Source organism: Lemur catta, chromosome 19 (assembly GCF_020740605.2).
Source record: "Lemur catta isolate mLemCat1 chromosome 19, mLemCat1.pri, whole genome shotgun sequence".
Lineage (NCBI taxonomy): Eukaryota > Metazoa > Chordata > Mammalia > Primates > Lemuridae > Lemur > Lemur catta.
Genome location: NC_059146.1, coordinates 29,689,613 through 29,704,081, shown reverse-complemented (window position 1 = coordinate 29,704,081; position 14,469 = coordinate 29,689,613). Strand labels below are relative to the sequence as shown.

Below are 14,469 nucleotides of genomic sequence, written 5' to 3'. Positions count from 1 at the left end.
TCCACAACAGAAAAATTAAAAAAGCACATAGCCAGAAAAACTTCGGAAAAGGAGAGCAACGTGGGTGAAATAGCACTACCAGAAGCTAAAACATCCCAAAGGAATAAAAAATCTTAATGTTCACATTTAAAACTTAAAAGTAGTCCTTCATGATTCTGGAGTGGCAAAGGCCTTTCTAACCATGACTCAAAGTCTAGAAGCCACAAAAGAAAAAAACGGAATATATACAGCTACGTTAAAACAAACACACACTTCTCTGTATGGCAAAAGGATCATAAACAGTCAAAACTGAGATACTATATTTCCATCTTGTATCACAAAAGGCTAACTTCTTTAGTGATTGCTATATAAATAAACTTACAAGCCAATAAAAAAGTAAGTAAAGGATACGGACAGGTAGTTTACTGAGAAGCAAAAACAAACGGCTCTTAAGAATTTGAAATCATGTGCATCTTTGATCATAATCAGAGAAACGCAAATTAAAACTACACTGAGAAACCATTTTTCACTGTCTGATTCTCCCAAAGCTAAGTCTGGCTGGCCACGCTGTGGAGAAAGACTGGAAGGTACACTGGCAGAGCATCACCCAAAGACAGCACTCTTGTAGTAACTATACAAAATACCATGCATATGCCCTTGAGTCAAGAGCTTTCACTTACAGAAGTCTACTCTATGGACAATGAGTAAACATGTATAAATATATACAAAATGTTAAAACATTTTGGAAACAACCCAGATGTCCAAAAGATGACTAGTTCATTATATGATACAGCCTTATATTGAGGTTGCTTAAAAAAAAAAAACAAACAAAAAACAAAACTAATATAGAAATCTCTCCAACGAAAGTGAAAAAACCCAAGATGTTGATGGAGGTATACAATATGCTACCTTGATTTAAAAAGGGAAAAATGCAAAATATTTAGATTGATATTTATTTGCATATACATTAGGAAAATGCCAAAAAGCATACAGTAAAAACAAACAAAATCAAAATAAGCAAATAAATAAATAAACCCCCAAGCCACTAACAATGATACTTATTAGGAATAGTGTTGAATTTGACAGAGGATATGAATATCAGAGAGACTTCTCACGGCATCTTTTGATACTTCGTTTTTTGAGTCTTGTGAGATTACATATTCTAGAATTCAACAAAAAGCTTTAAAATTAACAAAAACAAATCTATTCTCACACCTACCCAAGTTCACATGGACTTGAAAACATATTTATCTGACTGGATTTTTCTATTTGAATATTTAGTATTCATTTACAGTACTCCAGGAAACACAAACATTAGTCTAAGAGTTGTTGACTGACATGATATGACTACAAATTCTGAAATTTCAGAGTTTTCTCAATAGCTTTCCAGTTCTTATAATGCATACCCAACCGGATTCTTAACAACTGTATTTCCTTAACCTCTTTCATCATCTTGGTTAATTTCAATGGGTTCCATTATTGGCACATTTTTTCTCAGACCTTAACTCTGCAAAACCATCCTGTACGGTGAAACAATCTTGAAACATTTTCCACAAATGCAGGAAAAAGAATCGCTGACAAAGTAGCAAGTCAGAAATGTCTCAGGACCTCTTTGAAAACAAGCTTCGACATTCTCGAGTATCTGTTTCTTTTTTTCTGAGTGCGCTTCCTCCTTTCAGCTGCGCATTGCCATATTCTCGCCTACTTTGCATGTCTCCCCCTTGATGACTAATGCATTGGCACAGGCCTCCGTCTGTCCTTTCGATCCGAACAGGCACCCGCCTCTCCCTTGCCACCAATCTCGTCCCAGCCGACTCAGTCGGCCAGAGGGGAGATGGCCTCCGACGCGGTCAGAGCCAGAGTGAAAGCTGCGGCATCCAAGTCCATCTGCGGCGGGTTCGCGTCAAAGGCAGCTTCCCTGGCCCTGCAGCCTTCCACAAACACCCTGCGGCGTTCCTCGAAGTCTCGCAGCACTCGCACGGGGATCAAGGGGCAATTCTGCACGTACCCGCGGAACAACAGCTGCGGATGCAAGCAGGGCACCGCCAGCAGGCCCGCGGCGCTGCCGGGGATGTGCGGGAGAGCTGGGTCCGGCACCCACACCGTGGGTCGGGCGGCTTCGGCCTCTGGGCCTTTCCGGACCTCCTGTGCCCGACTGCCGCCGCCTACTGCCGCCCACAGGACGTGGCTGACGCCATTCGCTGTTCCCATCCCTGGGACACTGCTCTCTCTTGGCAGCCCGGACATCCTAAATAACGCAGTGCGCTCTGCAACCGCCGGAGCGTTTCCACAGAAATCGGAATGACAGTCTGGGACGTCAGATGAAGGCTGTGCGCATGCGTGCGTCTCCGCGTGCGCGCAAACGCCGTGCGTGCGAAAGGGCGAGCGCACGCGTGATTACGATGCGCCATCCCCGAGCGCCCCCTGGAGGTTCTGGGTGCCATTACGGCTGTAGCCGCCTCCTCTCTGAGTGCGTCAAGCCGCTCTGTAAATTGCAAACGGTTCGGCGTTCCTGTAGAGTCCATTTTAAGATCACTTTCCAGCTCCTATCTTAATGACACCCTGCGTATTTTAATTCTGTAAACTTGAAACAATCCCTCTTTTGCTTGGGGAAACGCATTCCTCCTTTCTCTCCTAATATTTCTCAAGATTGGGTCTCCTCCTTCCTAGGCACCTCTTCTTTGGCTACTCTTTAAAAAACGTTATTGTTGTAGGGGGTCTCATGTGATTATCCAGTTTCCCAGCAGCATTTTTTGAAGAGATTGTCCTTTTCCCAATGTGTGCTCTTGGTACAGCTATGTGTGGATTTATTTCTGCGTTCTCTGTTCCATTGATCTATGTGTTTATTTTTGCCAACACCATGCTGTTTTTGGTACAAGCAACCTAAGTGTCCACCAACGGATGAATGGATAAAGGAAATGTGATATATACACAATGGGATACTATTTAGCCATAAGAAGAATAAAATCCTGTCATTTGTGACAAAATGGATAAACCTGGAGGACATTACACTAAGTGAAATAAGCCAGGCACAGAAAGACAAATATGTGATCTCGCTCATTTGTGGAATCTAAAAAAGCTGATCTCACAGAAGTATAAAGTATAGTGGTGGTTACCAGGGGCTGGGGAGGGGAGAGTGGAGGATGGGGACAGATTGATTGGTCAACAGGTACCAACTTAAAGTTAAATTCTGGTTTCTATTGCACAATAGGGTGACTATAGTTAACAATATTGTATTGTATATTTCAAAAGAACTATAAAGGGAGGATTGTGAATGTTCTCACCACAAAGAAATGATAAATGTTTGAGGTGACAGACATGCTAAATACCCTGATTTGATCATTACACAATGTATAAATGAATTAAAACATCACACTGTACTCCATAAATAGGTACAATTATTATGTGTCAAGTAAAAATAAAACAAAAAGGGTTGTTATGAAGGTTCACTGCATTAGAATGTGTAAAGAATTTAGAATAATGCCTGATACAAAGTCAGCATTTAATAAATATTAGCTATCATTTTTATTTCAAAAGATAAAAAATGTTGTTCCTCTAGGTACATTGCTAGGCTGATGCTGTGGCAGACAGACCGTAAGGTGACCCCCAATGATCCCTGCCACCTGGTGTTCATGCCTTTTGTGTAATTCCCTCCCCTACGTGTATGTATAGTAAAATTTAAAATTCATACCTCTAATCCCAGCACTCTGGGAGGCTGAGGTGGGAGGCCAGGAGTTCCAGCCTGGGTGAGAGAGTGAGACCCTGTCTCTCTCTAAAAAAAAAAAAAATTATTACAGTTCCAGTTGCTTTTTTCTTGGCTGTTTCATTGTCTGTTGCTTCCTCCTTCTCAAGGAGGCTTGTCACCCTTTAGAATTCAGTTCACCTGTTGCCTTGTGACCTCAGCTCTCTGATGAGCTAAAAATTATTTTATAGATTCTCCAGGTTTTATTATTGTAATTATGGGAATTTTTTTTTTTTTTTTTTTTGAGACAGAGTCTCGCTCTGTTGCCCAGACTAGAGTGCCGTGGCGTCAGCCCAGCTCACAGCAACCTCAAACTCCTGGGCTCAAGGGATGCTCCTGCCTACAAAAAAAAAAAAAAAAAGCCAAGAGATCCAGTAGCATATTAAAAGAATAATACTTCCTTAGTAAATTTGAAGAATGCAAAGATCATGCATTACCAATAACTCTAAACATAATTCATCATGGTGGATATGAAATAACCCTAGGATGATCTTTACAGATTCTGAAAAGGCCTTTGACAAAACTCAACAACCATTCTTGATAAAACACACATACACACACAAATAATAATAGATGGATATGTAAAGAATTTCCACAAAAACAGGAACAAGACAAAGATGCTTCACTGTCATTCATCATTATTTTACACTGGACAGAAGGTATTAGTCAAGAACTAATAAAGAGAAAGAAATTAGAGGTATTAAAAATTGTAAAAGACACTCAAGCCCAGGCAACAGAGTGGGACTCTGCCTCAAAAAAAAAAAAAAAGTAAAAGAGGCAAAACTATCACTATTTGCACATAACTAATTCCTCAACTTAAGAGAATCATTTGAAAAATTAAACAGTAAGAGAACTCAGTACATTAAAACAGCCTATCAAATAAATTTGCAGAAATCAATTATTTTCAAATGCAGGCAAGCTTTTGGAAAATAGAAATGTACTCTGTACAACAGAAAAAGCACAAAAGAATAGAAATAAATGACTAGACCTGAGAAAGACCTACCTTAAGGACACTAATTTAAGGACAAATATTAATGCTCTCCTAAAGGATACAAAGGAAGTCTTTTGAAAAATAGATCATTTGGATAGGAAGACAGTGTCTTAAAGATAGTAGTTATCCTTGAGTTAATTAACATGATTTTAATAAAAAGGTTTTGTTTAAAGTAAGTTGACTTTGAGGTTGATATAGTAATATAATGGGCAACAATAACAAAAAAAGCCAGAAACACTATGAAAAAGAAGTATAATGAGGGCTTATAGCATTACCAGATTTAGAACTAGTACAATCTAAAAATTTCTATGTGAAAAGGCATCTTAAAATAAAACTAATGGAGAAAAGATGGACTACTTAGTAACAGGTGTTAGACCAACCAGGCAGCCATCTTTAAAAAAACAACAACAACTGAATCTTTACTGTATATTGTACTTCAGGATAAATTCCAAATGATTCAAAGATTCAAATATGAACAATGAAACCACATCCACACACACCCACACATAGTGAGAAAACCTTCAGAGTCAAAATCTTGCAGGTTTAATGGAAAACAGGAAACAAATAAAAACCTCTACACCCAAATGGCTTTCATAAAAGCCAAACACGGGCTGGGTGTGGTGGCTCATGCCTGTAGTCCTGGCACTTTCAGAGGCTGAGGCAGGAGGATCACTTAAGCCCAAGAGTTGGAGCCTGCAGTGAATTGTGGTCATGCCACTGTACTCCGGCCTGGGTGACAGAGCAAGACCCTGTCTCTGAAAAAAACAAAAAAAAGAAAGAAAGAAAGAAAGAAAAGCCAAAGACAAATGACAAATTGGGGAAAAAATATTTGTAACTCACAAGCTACTATCATGCCTCATTTCACTAACACATACATAGCTACCAGAGTCAATAAAGAAAGGACAAAATTATTCCGGAGAGAAATGGATAAAGGCGATGAACAGATAATAGTTCATGGAAAAGGGGATATATTTGATTCTTTAAATGAAAAGATATCTATTTTTACTCATAGTAAGATAAAAGCAAATTAAAACTGATATGCCATTTTTTCAACTATCAGATTGGCAAAATCCAGATATTTGAGGGTTTTTTGTGTTGGCTAGGTAAATATCCATGTTCATCAAATGCTAGTGGGAATGTAAAGCAGTACATGTATGAAAGGCAATTTAGCAATATCTATACAATTTCAAATGAGTATCTTTATGTCAGAATTCCCACTTCTGGGAATTCATCCTACAGATATTATATATAACCAAAAAATCTAAGAAGCTAAAGACACATCATTAGTTTTATGAAAATCTAAGGAAAAATGCGGTATTACACCATCAACTGTAAGATATAACTCAATTTCAGAAATGATAAAATATGAAAAGTGCATTTAGAACCGAAGCAATACTGTATTTGTGCAACATGCCACATGATATGCACACAAGATGGATTGCTCTATTATTTTTGCCAATAGGAAAAGACGCCAAATAACTTAATGTCCATCAATATGTTCCTGGTTAAGTAAATTCCAACATAACTACAGAATGGAATAAAATGCAGCTCTAAAAAAGAATGGGTAAATACAATGGGTTGGAAGGTTAAGATATGTTCTTAATGAGAAAGCAATGTACCAACAAGTAAATATACCACCTTTTGTGCAGATATGGAACAAATAAATCCAGATGTGTATTTGCTTGTGTATACCTAAGGAAACTAGAAGGGCAGAAGGGGAACGGTTGTGGTGGGTACTGGGTAAAGGAGGACAAGAATGGAAGACTTTTCATAGTATATTTTATATATTTTTGGCTTGTGAATACATTATGTACCAAAAAAACCTACTTTAAATAAAAATAAAAATTGAAAGAAAAAAATCCAGAAATTTGGTATTCCTGAAAACATGATTTGTCATGTAATATATACAATATTTACTTTGCTTGCCACTTGAAATGCCTCAGAAAACACAAAATCAATCTTACACTAGAAACTTCTGTTGAATCCGATATGAAGAGAGCACATATTCTGACAATTTCAAGTTCTGGCCATAGCCTTCAAGTCTCAGCTGTAATTCTTTATTCTTTTCATCTAGTCTTTCTTTATTCTTCACTTCTTTCATCACCATTGGCTGTATTATTGATTTTTCTTCATGGAGTCTCGATTTTATAAAACCACTCTACACTTTTGAATGAAGCAATGTTAAGAGACATTTTCCATAATGCAGGGAAAAAAATGTGGATCAATCACAAACTCAAAGAACTTCACAGGAGTCTTATAATGCTTTCTAATTTCTTTTGTGATGCTTTTTTGTGATAAGCTTCTTCCCCCCTCCCCCAACTGTGCATTGCCTTATTCTCAATATACTCTGGCTTCTTAACATCAAGTTACAGGACTGGTAAACCTGTCTTGAATGCAGAGATTCTCTTTAAGTATTCATCACTTAATTATTCTCTATTGATAAACTTATCACAACCAAGTTCTTCTATCAGAGGATTGATAACTTCAGATGCAGTCAGAGCTACAGTAAATGTTAAAATATCAAAATCCATCCTCTGAGGATTACGCAGATATTGGGCATCAAACGCTGCTTCCCTTGCTCTGCAGGCTTCCACAAATCGCCTGCGGCGTTCTTCAAGCTCTTGTATTCTGCCCGGAGCAATCGGGTAATTTTCCAGATATTGGCGGAGAAACTGCTGGTAATTAAGGCCTAAAACGCTAAGTGGTTGACGGAGGCGGAGATACGGCAATGCAGCCAGGCTCCCGGGGATCCCGTGCCTGGACCTGGGCCTGGGCTCGGGAACCTCTTCATCCACTGGCTCCCCGAACAATCGGGCGACCTCTGCCACCCGGGGATCCCTGGCTGCCGCCGCCGGACTTTCTCTGGCCACTGGGCCTCCCCTGGCCGCCGCCATGCGGCCTTCCCTGGCCACCGCCCCCGGGCCCTCCCTGGCCGCTGCCACGGGGACTTCTCGGGCCGCCGCCCCCGGGCTTTCCTGAGCCGCCGCCACCGGGCCCTCCTGAGCCGCAGCCACCCGGCCCTCCTGAGCCGCAACCACCGGGCTTTCCAGATCCGCCGCCACCGCGCCCTCCTGAGCCGCCGCCACCGGGCTTTCCAGATCCGCCGCCACCGGGCCCTCCTGAGCCGCAGCCACCGGGCTTTCCAGATCCGCCGCCACCGGGCCCTCCTTAGCCGCAGCCTCCTGAGCCGCCGCCACCGGGTCCTCCTGAGCCGCCGCCATCGGGCCCTCCTGAGCCGCAGCCACCGGGACCTCCCGAGACGCCGCCACCGGGCTTTCCAGATCTGCCGCCACCGCGCCCTCCTGAGCCGCCGCCACCGGGCCCTCCTGAGCCGCAACCACCGGGCTTTCCAGATCCGCCGCCACCGCGCCCTCCTGAGCCGCCGCCACCGGGCCCTCCTGAGCCGCAACCACCGGGCTTTCCAGATCCGCCGCCACCGGGCCCTCCTTAGCCGCAGCCTCCTGAGCCGCCGCCACCGGGTCCTCCTGAGCCGCAGCCACCGGGCTTTCCAGATCCGCCGCCACCGGGCCCTCCTGAGCCGCCGCCACCGGGCCCTCCTTAGCCGCAGCCTCCTGAGCCGCAGCCATCGGGCCCTCCTGAGCCGCAGCCACCGGGTCCTCCTGAGCCGCCGCCACCGGGCTTTCCAGATCTGCCGCCACCGCGCCCTCCTGAGCCGCCGCCACCGGGCCCTCCTGAGCCGCAGCCACCGGGCTTTCCAGATCTGCCGCCACCGCGCCCTCCTGAGCCGCCGCCACCGGGTCCTCCTGAGCCGCCGCCACCGGGCTTTCCCCGGCCTCCTCAGGCTGCGCTGGGGCCGGCTCCTGGCTCCAGCAGCCTACCGCCTGCGGGACGTCTCTGTCACCGCTTGCCTCGCCTGTCTGCGGGACAGCGTTGTCTGCGGGCAGCTCGGACATCTTGGGCCGCAGGGTCAGCTCCGCGACTCCCAGGAAACCAGGAACAACGGGACAGCGCGATCGCGCACGTCCACGCAAGCGCGCGTGCGTGAGCGCCGGGCGCACGGGTACCCGCCGTGTGCACAACCGCGAGCGCGAGCGCAGAGTCTGCGGCGCAGCCCGGGAGCACTGCGCATGCGCAACCCCGGCTCCCGCGCCCTTCCAGATGTCACCTGGAGGCCAGAAGTGCCAAAGCACCAGAACAGCAGAACGTCAAAGGACGGGGCTATAGTTTATGTTTCAAAGCAGTTTAATGTTTATAAGGAAAGTTTTGCAAGATATTTTCCTTTAGGCGTTCCCAAGATTACATCCTAGGATGCTTCCAAGTTGATCATTGCCTAGATCAATGTCAAGAAGTTTTTCCCTGTGTTCTTCTAGTAGTCTTACAGTTTCAGGTTTTATGTTTAAGTCTTTCATCCATTTTGAGTTGATTTTTCTATGTAGTGTAAGATCAGGGTCCAATTTCATTGTTGTGCATGTGGATATCCAGTTTTCCCAGCACCATTTATTGAAGAGATTGTCCTTTTCCCATTGTGTGTTCTTGGCAACTTTGTTGAAGATCAATTGACCATAAATGTATGCATTTATTTCTGGGTTCTCTGTTCTGTGCCATTGGTGTATGTGTCCGTTTTTATGCCAGTACCATGCTGTTCTGGTTATTAGATCACACTAGGGACTTTGACTCTGAGTAGGATGGTGTGACTAATGAAAGATGATGAATTCTTTTGACACTCTTCCCATTGATAAGTGGAGTCTAATTTCTTTCCTCTTGAAACCTGGCTGGCCTTAGGGAGTCACTTGTAGTCAATAAAATGCAGTGAAAGTGATGCTGATGACTTCAGAGGCTAGGTCAGAAGCATTCTTGTAGTTCCTGCCTTGCTCTCTTAAAATGCTCACTCCTCAGACCTTGTTTTGTGGATTGCTTCATCCAGGAACCCAGCTACCATTGCGTGTGAAGCCCAAGCCACAGGAAAGGCCATACTACACTTTCTTGCTTTTCTTCCTACCTCATTGGCCTCCTTCATCATCATTGCTACATTCTTTCCAGTACTACATACCAGAAAGCTTTACTCACATAACTTCATCTGATCCTCCTCTAATAGTCTCTGCTCTACCTAGACTCCCCCCATTACAATTCGCACTGATTTTTCACAACATGAAAGCACAGCTGTAATGGACTTCAAACTCTAAAAGACACAAAATTATCTCTTTCCTCCTTCTCAACCCCTTGCTTAGTAGTAGTGGAATGACATCCAGGATCTCTGTTCAGGGGAAGACAAAACGTGATGTTAGAGCCTCAGAAACCTTGACAGAAACTCTCCAAGCTCTTGGAGAGTGTTAAGAAGAATTATCCAAAACTTGGAAACAAGGCAAAAGGATTCCTGCATGTCCCTTTACTGTCATGCTGGAGCATTCTCTAACAGACCACTGAAGGGTTATTTAGGTTTCTAGGGCAACACTGTACAATAGAACTTTTTGTGATGATAGAAATGTTTTCTGTGTTACCCAATACAGTAGCCATTAGACACACGTGGCTGTTCAGCACTTGAAATGTGGCTAGTATGACTGAGAAACTGAAAATTAAATCTCATTTAATTTTAATTTAAATATAAATTGCCATATGGATAAGAGCTACATAGTGAACAGCGAAGCCCCAGGGCAATGAAATGTTGTTTGACTTGCTATTTACTACCGATTAGGCCCAGACTCTGTAAGTTACATGTTAACCTGTAGATTTTTGTTTGATAAAGATGCAAGTTATTTCTGTACAGTTAAAAGATAACCCCAAAGGTTACAGTGTTAATGCTCTGCAGGAAATAAACCAATTTTGTGTCCAACCCAGCACTCTTACTCTAACATTCTATATTCAGTCTATAATATCCTCAATCCCTCAAATTTTCTTTGAACCGGTTTCAATATCTTGCTGGTTCCCTGACAAATGAGTTAAATAAATCTTTGAACCATGTTCACTTTATATTTGCATGAGAATGTTTTTTGACTTTTAAACTATTCTACTTTGACAGCACAAACAGAGAGCTTTGAGCAGGCCACTCAATTGGCCTAGTCCTCCCCACTCACCTCCCAACTCTTACATTTCCTCACTGGGAAGTCCTTCCCAACGTCTAATCTGAGTCCCTCTTGTAGCACTATTCTGTCTTTCCATCATGAACATTTGGGTCGTGGGTTGTGAGATTCATGCCTTATATATATTGAAGCACAATACCTGCTCATTATTCCCTTATTTTAAAATAAAATCATCTTAGGCCAATTCCTCTTTTCTTTTAGTGAAAAAAGCAAAATGCAACAACAGACCCTATCCTAAAAAGTTAAATCATCCTAGTCAACAAACAAAAGGAGTCTCAGCATGGTAGAAGCAAGAAGCACAGGAAGAAGCCCCTTTGCCCTGCAGCTTGAAGAAGAATACATGCCAGCTCATATAAGTTGATTTGAAAAGGTGTTAAATTAAGAGCACTCACAAAACTATCAAACTTGTTCTTTGGAGTAAAATGGATTCTACGTGTTTAATTCTCTGCTAATATAAATTATTATATTTTTGGAAATTTCAATGGAACAAAGAATTCTAGAAACACACCTGGACTTTAGAATTTGTCTCTTTGTGATGTGGAAGTTGCTAGTAATACTTCCCCTCCCCCAGTCTGTGGTTCCGACTGGCTGACTAAAGCTCTGCCGTTGCTGTGTTCTTAAAAGGTATGGCTAACTGTAGGGCTTCTACGGCAAATCTGATGAAGCTTATGGCACTATCCTTTTCTCCCACATGTGAGAATGAAAAAATAAATCCCAGGCTTCTGCTCTATTTCCTAGGTAACAAAGAATATGGAGGTCTACCTTATTTACATTCCAAATGCTTCTCTGACACTGAGCAGATAGAAGGCGCTGAGAGCTCAGCTACAGAAAATCCGGTTCCCTGATGTGGCTAAATAACAGCTCTCAGGGAGGGAAGAGACCCGCTGCCCTTTGTGTCCCAGCAGGGATCCAGGTCTGTCTGTAACCAGCTTGGCCAAGACCACTGAAACACCATTTTCCTGAGAGAAAGTGGTGAGAAAAAGAAAATTGGGTAAGAAAATTACACGTGTATCACATTCAATGTCATTTTCATCTTCTTGTGCCCCGTGATCCTGAATATTGATCCATGCAATTTAGCCCGAGTCCACATATGAGTTGTTGGAAGTGGAGCCCAAAGAGAATTTAAAAAATTCGATGCTGCTCTAATAGCATGTGATGCTTGGGAACTGATTGGCTTGGAAATCATTCTGATTTTCTTTTTTTGTAAGAGATGAGGCCTGATGGAGTGAGTGTTTTTTTCTGCTCAGGGGTAGCAGGGGAGAAACTCTAAGAGGTAAACCTGTATCCTTGAGGGCAGGACCCTGCTACTCCAGGAGGATTGGTGTGTGGGTAGAGGGGTGGTTCACCGAAGCTCAGGGCAGCCCTGTCTCTATGCGATGAGTTCTCTCCTCTGAATATTTTAAAACCTTGAGTGGCAGGTGAAAGACACACACAAGAAGCGGGGATTGGTTTCTATCTAGCTGGTCTGGAAACTTCACAACACTTATCTGTAGACAGCAACCTGACGCAGGTTCCATGGGCATCAGTCTTTCTTCATTCTCTCTGGATGAACTGGGACATTCCAAAGAAATATGCAAGTTGGGTCAAGCCGTGAGCAGTTATGTTGGCCAAATTGTTGTACGGAAGCCCAGTGCTTTCACTGACAACATGGAGAAATAGTCTCTGATGATGAACTTCTTGCCTTGGTAGGGGAGACAGCTAGTGTCATGGTTGGCACTGTAACAAAAGACAGATTAATGAGAGAAAAGCATTAACAAATTTACTCAACAAGGTTTTATGTGACATGTGAGCCTTTAGAAATGAAGACCAAAGACCCAGGGAAAACAGTATTTTTATGCCAGGTCTGTTGAAAGAAGAGGGTAGTTGTGGACAGCCATGATTGGACAAAAGGGTAGGATCTAATGGTAATGAATTGTCCTTATTCACTCTCTCTCCCCTTCTCTGCCATAGTGGCGTGTGCAGTCGACTCCGTTTCTCACCATGCCTTCTCACAAGACTTTCAGGATCAAGCGATTTCTGGCCAAGAAGCAAAAGCAAAATCGTCCCATTCCCCAGTGGATCTGGATGAAAACTGGTCATAAAATCAGGTACAACTCCAAAAGGAGACATTGGAGAAGAACCAAGCTGGGTCTGTAAGGAATTGCACGTGAGATAGCACACATATTTGTGCTGTATCAAGGTCACTGTCATCTTACCATAACAAGCGGAAAATGTCATTACTATCCGGACAGTCAGACACATTTCACCGGGGAAGTGATTTTTCTCTTTGTTTATATGCTCTGCACTCATAAGCTGGTTCAGTAATAAATATGCGAGACCTTTTGTTTGACATTCTTGGCCTGTATAGCATTTCTTTCCTCTGAGTATAGGCTAGGGCACCCACCACACGTGTACCTTTGGGGCATGGGAGAGGGGGAGGTCAGAGGGTGGTCTTTCTAGGTCTTATGGCTTTCTTTGGGGAGAGGAATTCTAGTTTCTATGACCCACTTGGGAGAGAAAGGAGAGTGGAAGAAGGTCAGAGAGCCTTCTGAGGCCCTCCCAATCGCCTTTAGTTCAAAGTCACAGCATGCCAAGGTGCCATACTTTGGGGTGTCATGTCCTGAGCCCTGGCAGTGTTCTCCAGCTGTCAGTGCTACCCACAGACTGAGACCCTACAAGCAGAGCGTCTGGAACTGGGGAAGGCCTCCTCCATGGCTCCAGCTTAGCCAGGAGTTTGTGATATTCTTCTGCTGCATGAGCTTCATTTCTTTTCATTTCTACCCCGCCCCCTCCGGCCCTGTAACGGCTTAAGAATTACAGAGAAGTGAGGAGGGGAGAGTTAGTGAAGATTCCAGAACCCCAAACAAGATTCCAGCCTTTTGATGCTGTTTGTTTCCTGTGGGTTAGTATGGAAATTCCAAGGATGATAGTGGCAACCATGTCTCCTTTCTACCGCATTCTAATGGTTAAAACATGTCACAGGTCCACACACTATTAGGGAGAAAGGACATAGATGACCCCTATTGATGGGAGTAGCTACATGTTTATGAGAGGGAAGAAATGATAGGAGTTTATATTTGGAGACAATCTACCATACAAGGATGACAAATAAAAGAGTTTCCTATGGCAAGTATTAATTAACTAATTAACTAATTTTGGAGACACGGTCTCACTCTGTTGCCCAGGCTGGAGTGCAGTGCTGTCATCATAGCTCACTGCAACCTCTAACTCTTGGGCTCAAGTGGATCTTCCTGCCTCAGCCTCCCCAAGGCTGCAGGCGTGCACCACCACGCCCAACTAATTTTTTGTTTTCTGTAGAGATGAGATCTTGCTCGTGGGACAGAAATATGGAAATTGCATTGTATTATCTTCCTATACCTTGAACTGAGAATTTTTGCATTTATTTATTTGCAATTTTCAAGTATACGATATATTATTATTAACCATAATCACCACGCCCTGAACTTTGAGAATTTTTATCCATGAGACTGTTATCTACTTTTTGATGGTGCTTCAATGACATAAGAAGCAGCCACATCATCTCACAGATCATCTCATGTTTACTGTTATGTCATTTGAGCCCTCCAGGAGGCAGATGCTGAGACGGGAGTGGAAGAGACTTGTTAAAGTTAATACCAATGAGAGAGAAAAAGAAAGGATAAGGCAGGATTGGACAGGGAGAGCCTCACACAAGTGACACAGATTTGAAAAACATTTCATACAACTCAATGGGGAGCTCC

At 43.3% G+C, this 14,469-nt stretch overlaps 2 protein-coding genes across 2 annotated transcripts; one reads left to right on the top strand and one right to left on the bottom strand.

The window, feature by feature from the left end:
- Positions 1–6,474: 6,474 nt before the first annotated feature.
- Positions 6,475–8,744, bottom strand: EID2 (EP300 interacting inhibitor of differentiation 2). The gene has a single exon (XM_045532025.1). It carries the CDS (start codon positions 8,624–8,626, stop codon positions 7,139–7,141), a length of 1,488 nt encoding a protein of 495 aa, XP_045387981.1. The 5' UTR covers positions 8,627–8,744; the 3' UTR covers positions 6,475–7,138.
- A 3,974-nt stretch (positions 8,745–12,718) lies between these two features.
- LOC123624336 (60S ribosomal protein L39-like) lies at positions 12,719–12,960 on the top strand. The gene has a single exon (XM_045532024.1). The coding sequence runs from the start codon at positions 12,731–12,733 to the stop codon at positions 12,884–12,886; it is 156 nt and encodes a 51-aa protein (XP_045387980.1). The 5' UTR covers positions 12,719–12,730; the 3' UTR covers positions 12,887–12,960.
- The last annotated feature ends 1,509 nt before the right edge of the window (positions 12,961–14,469 follow it).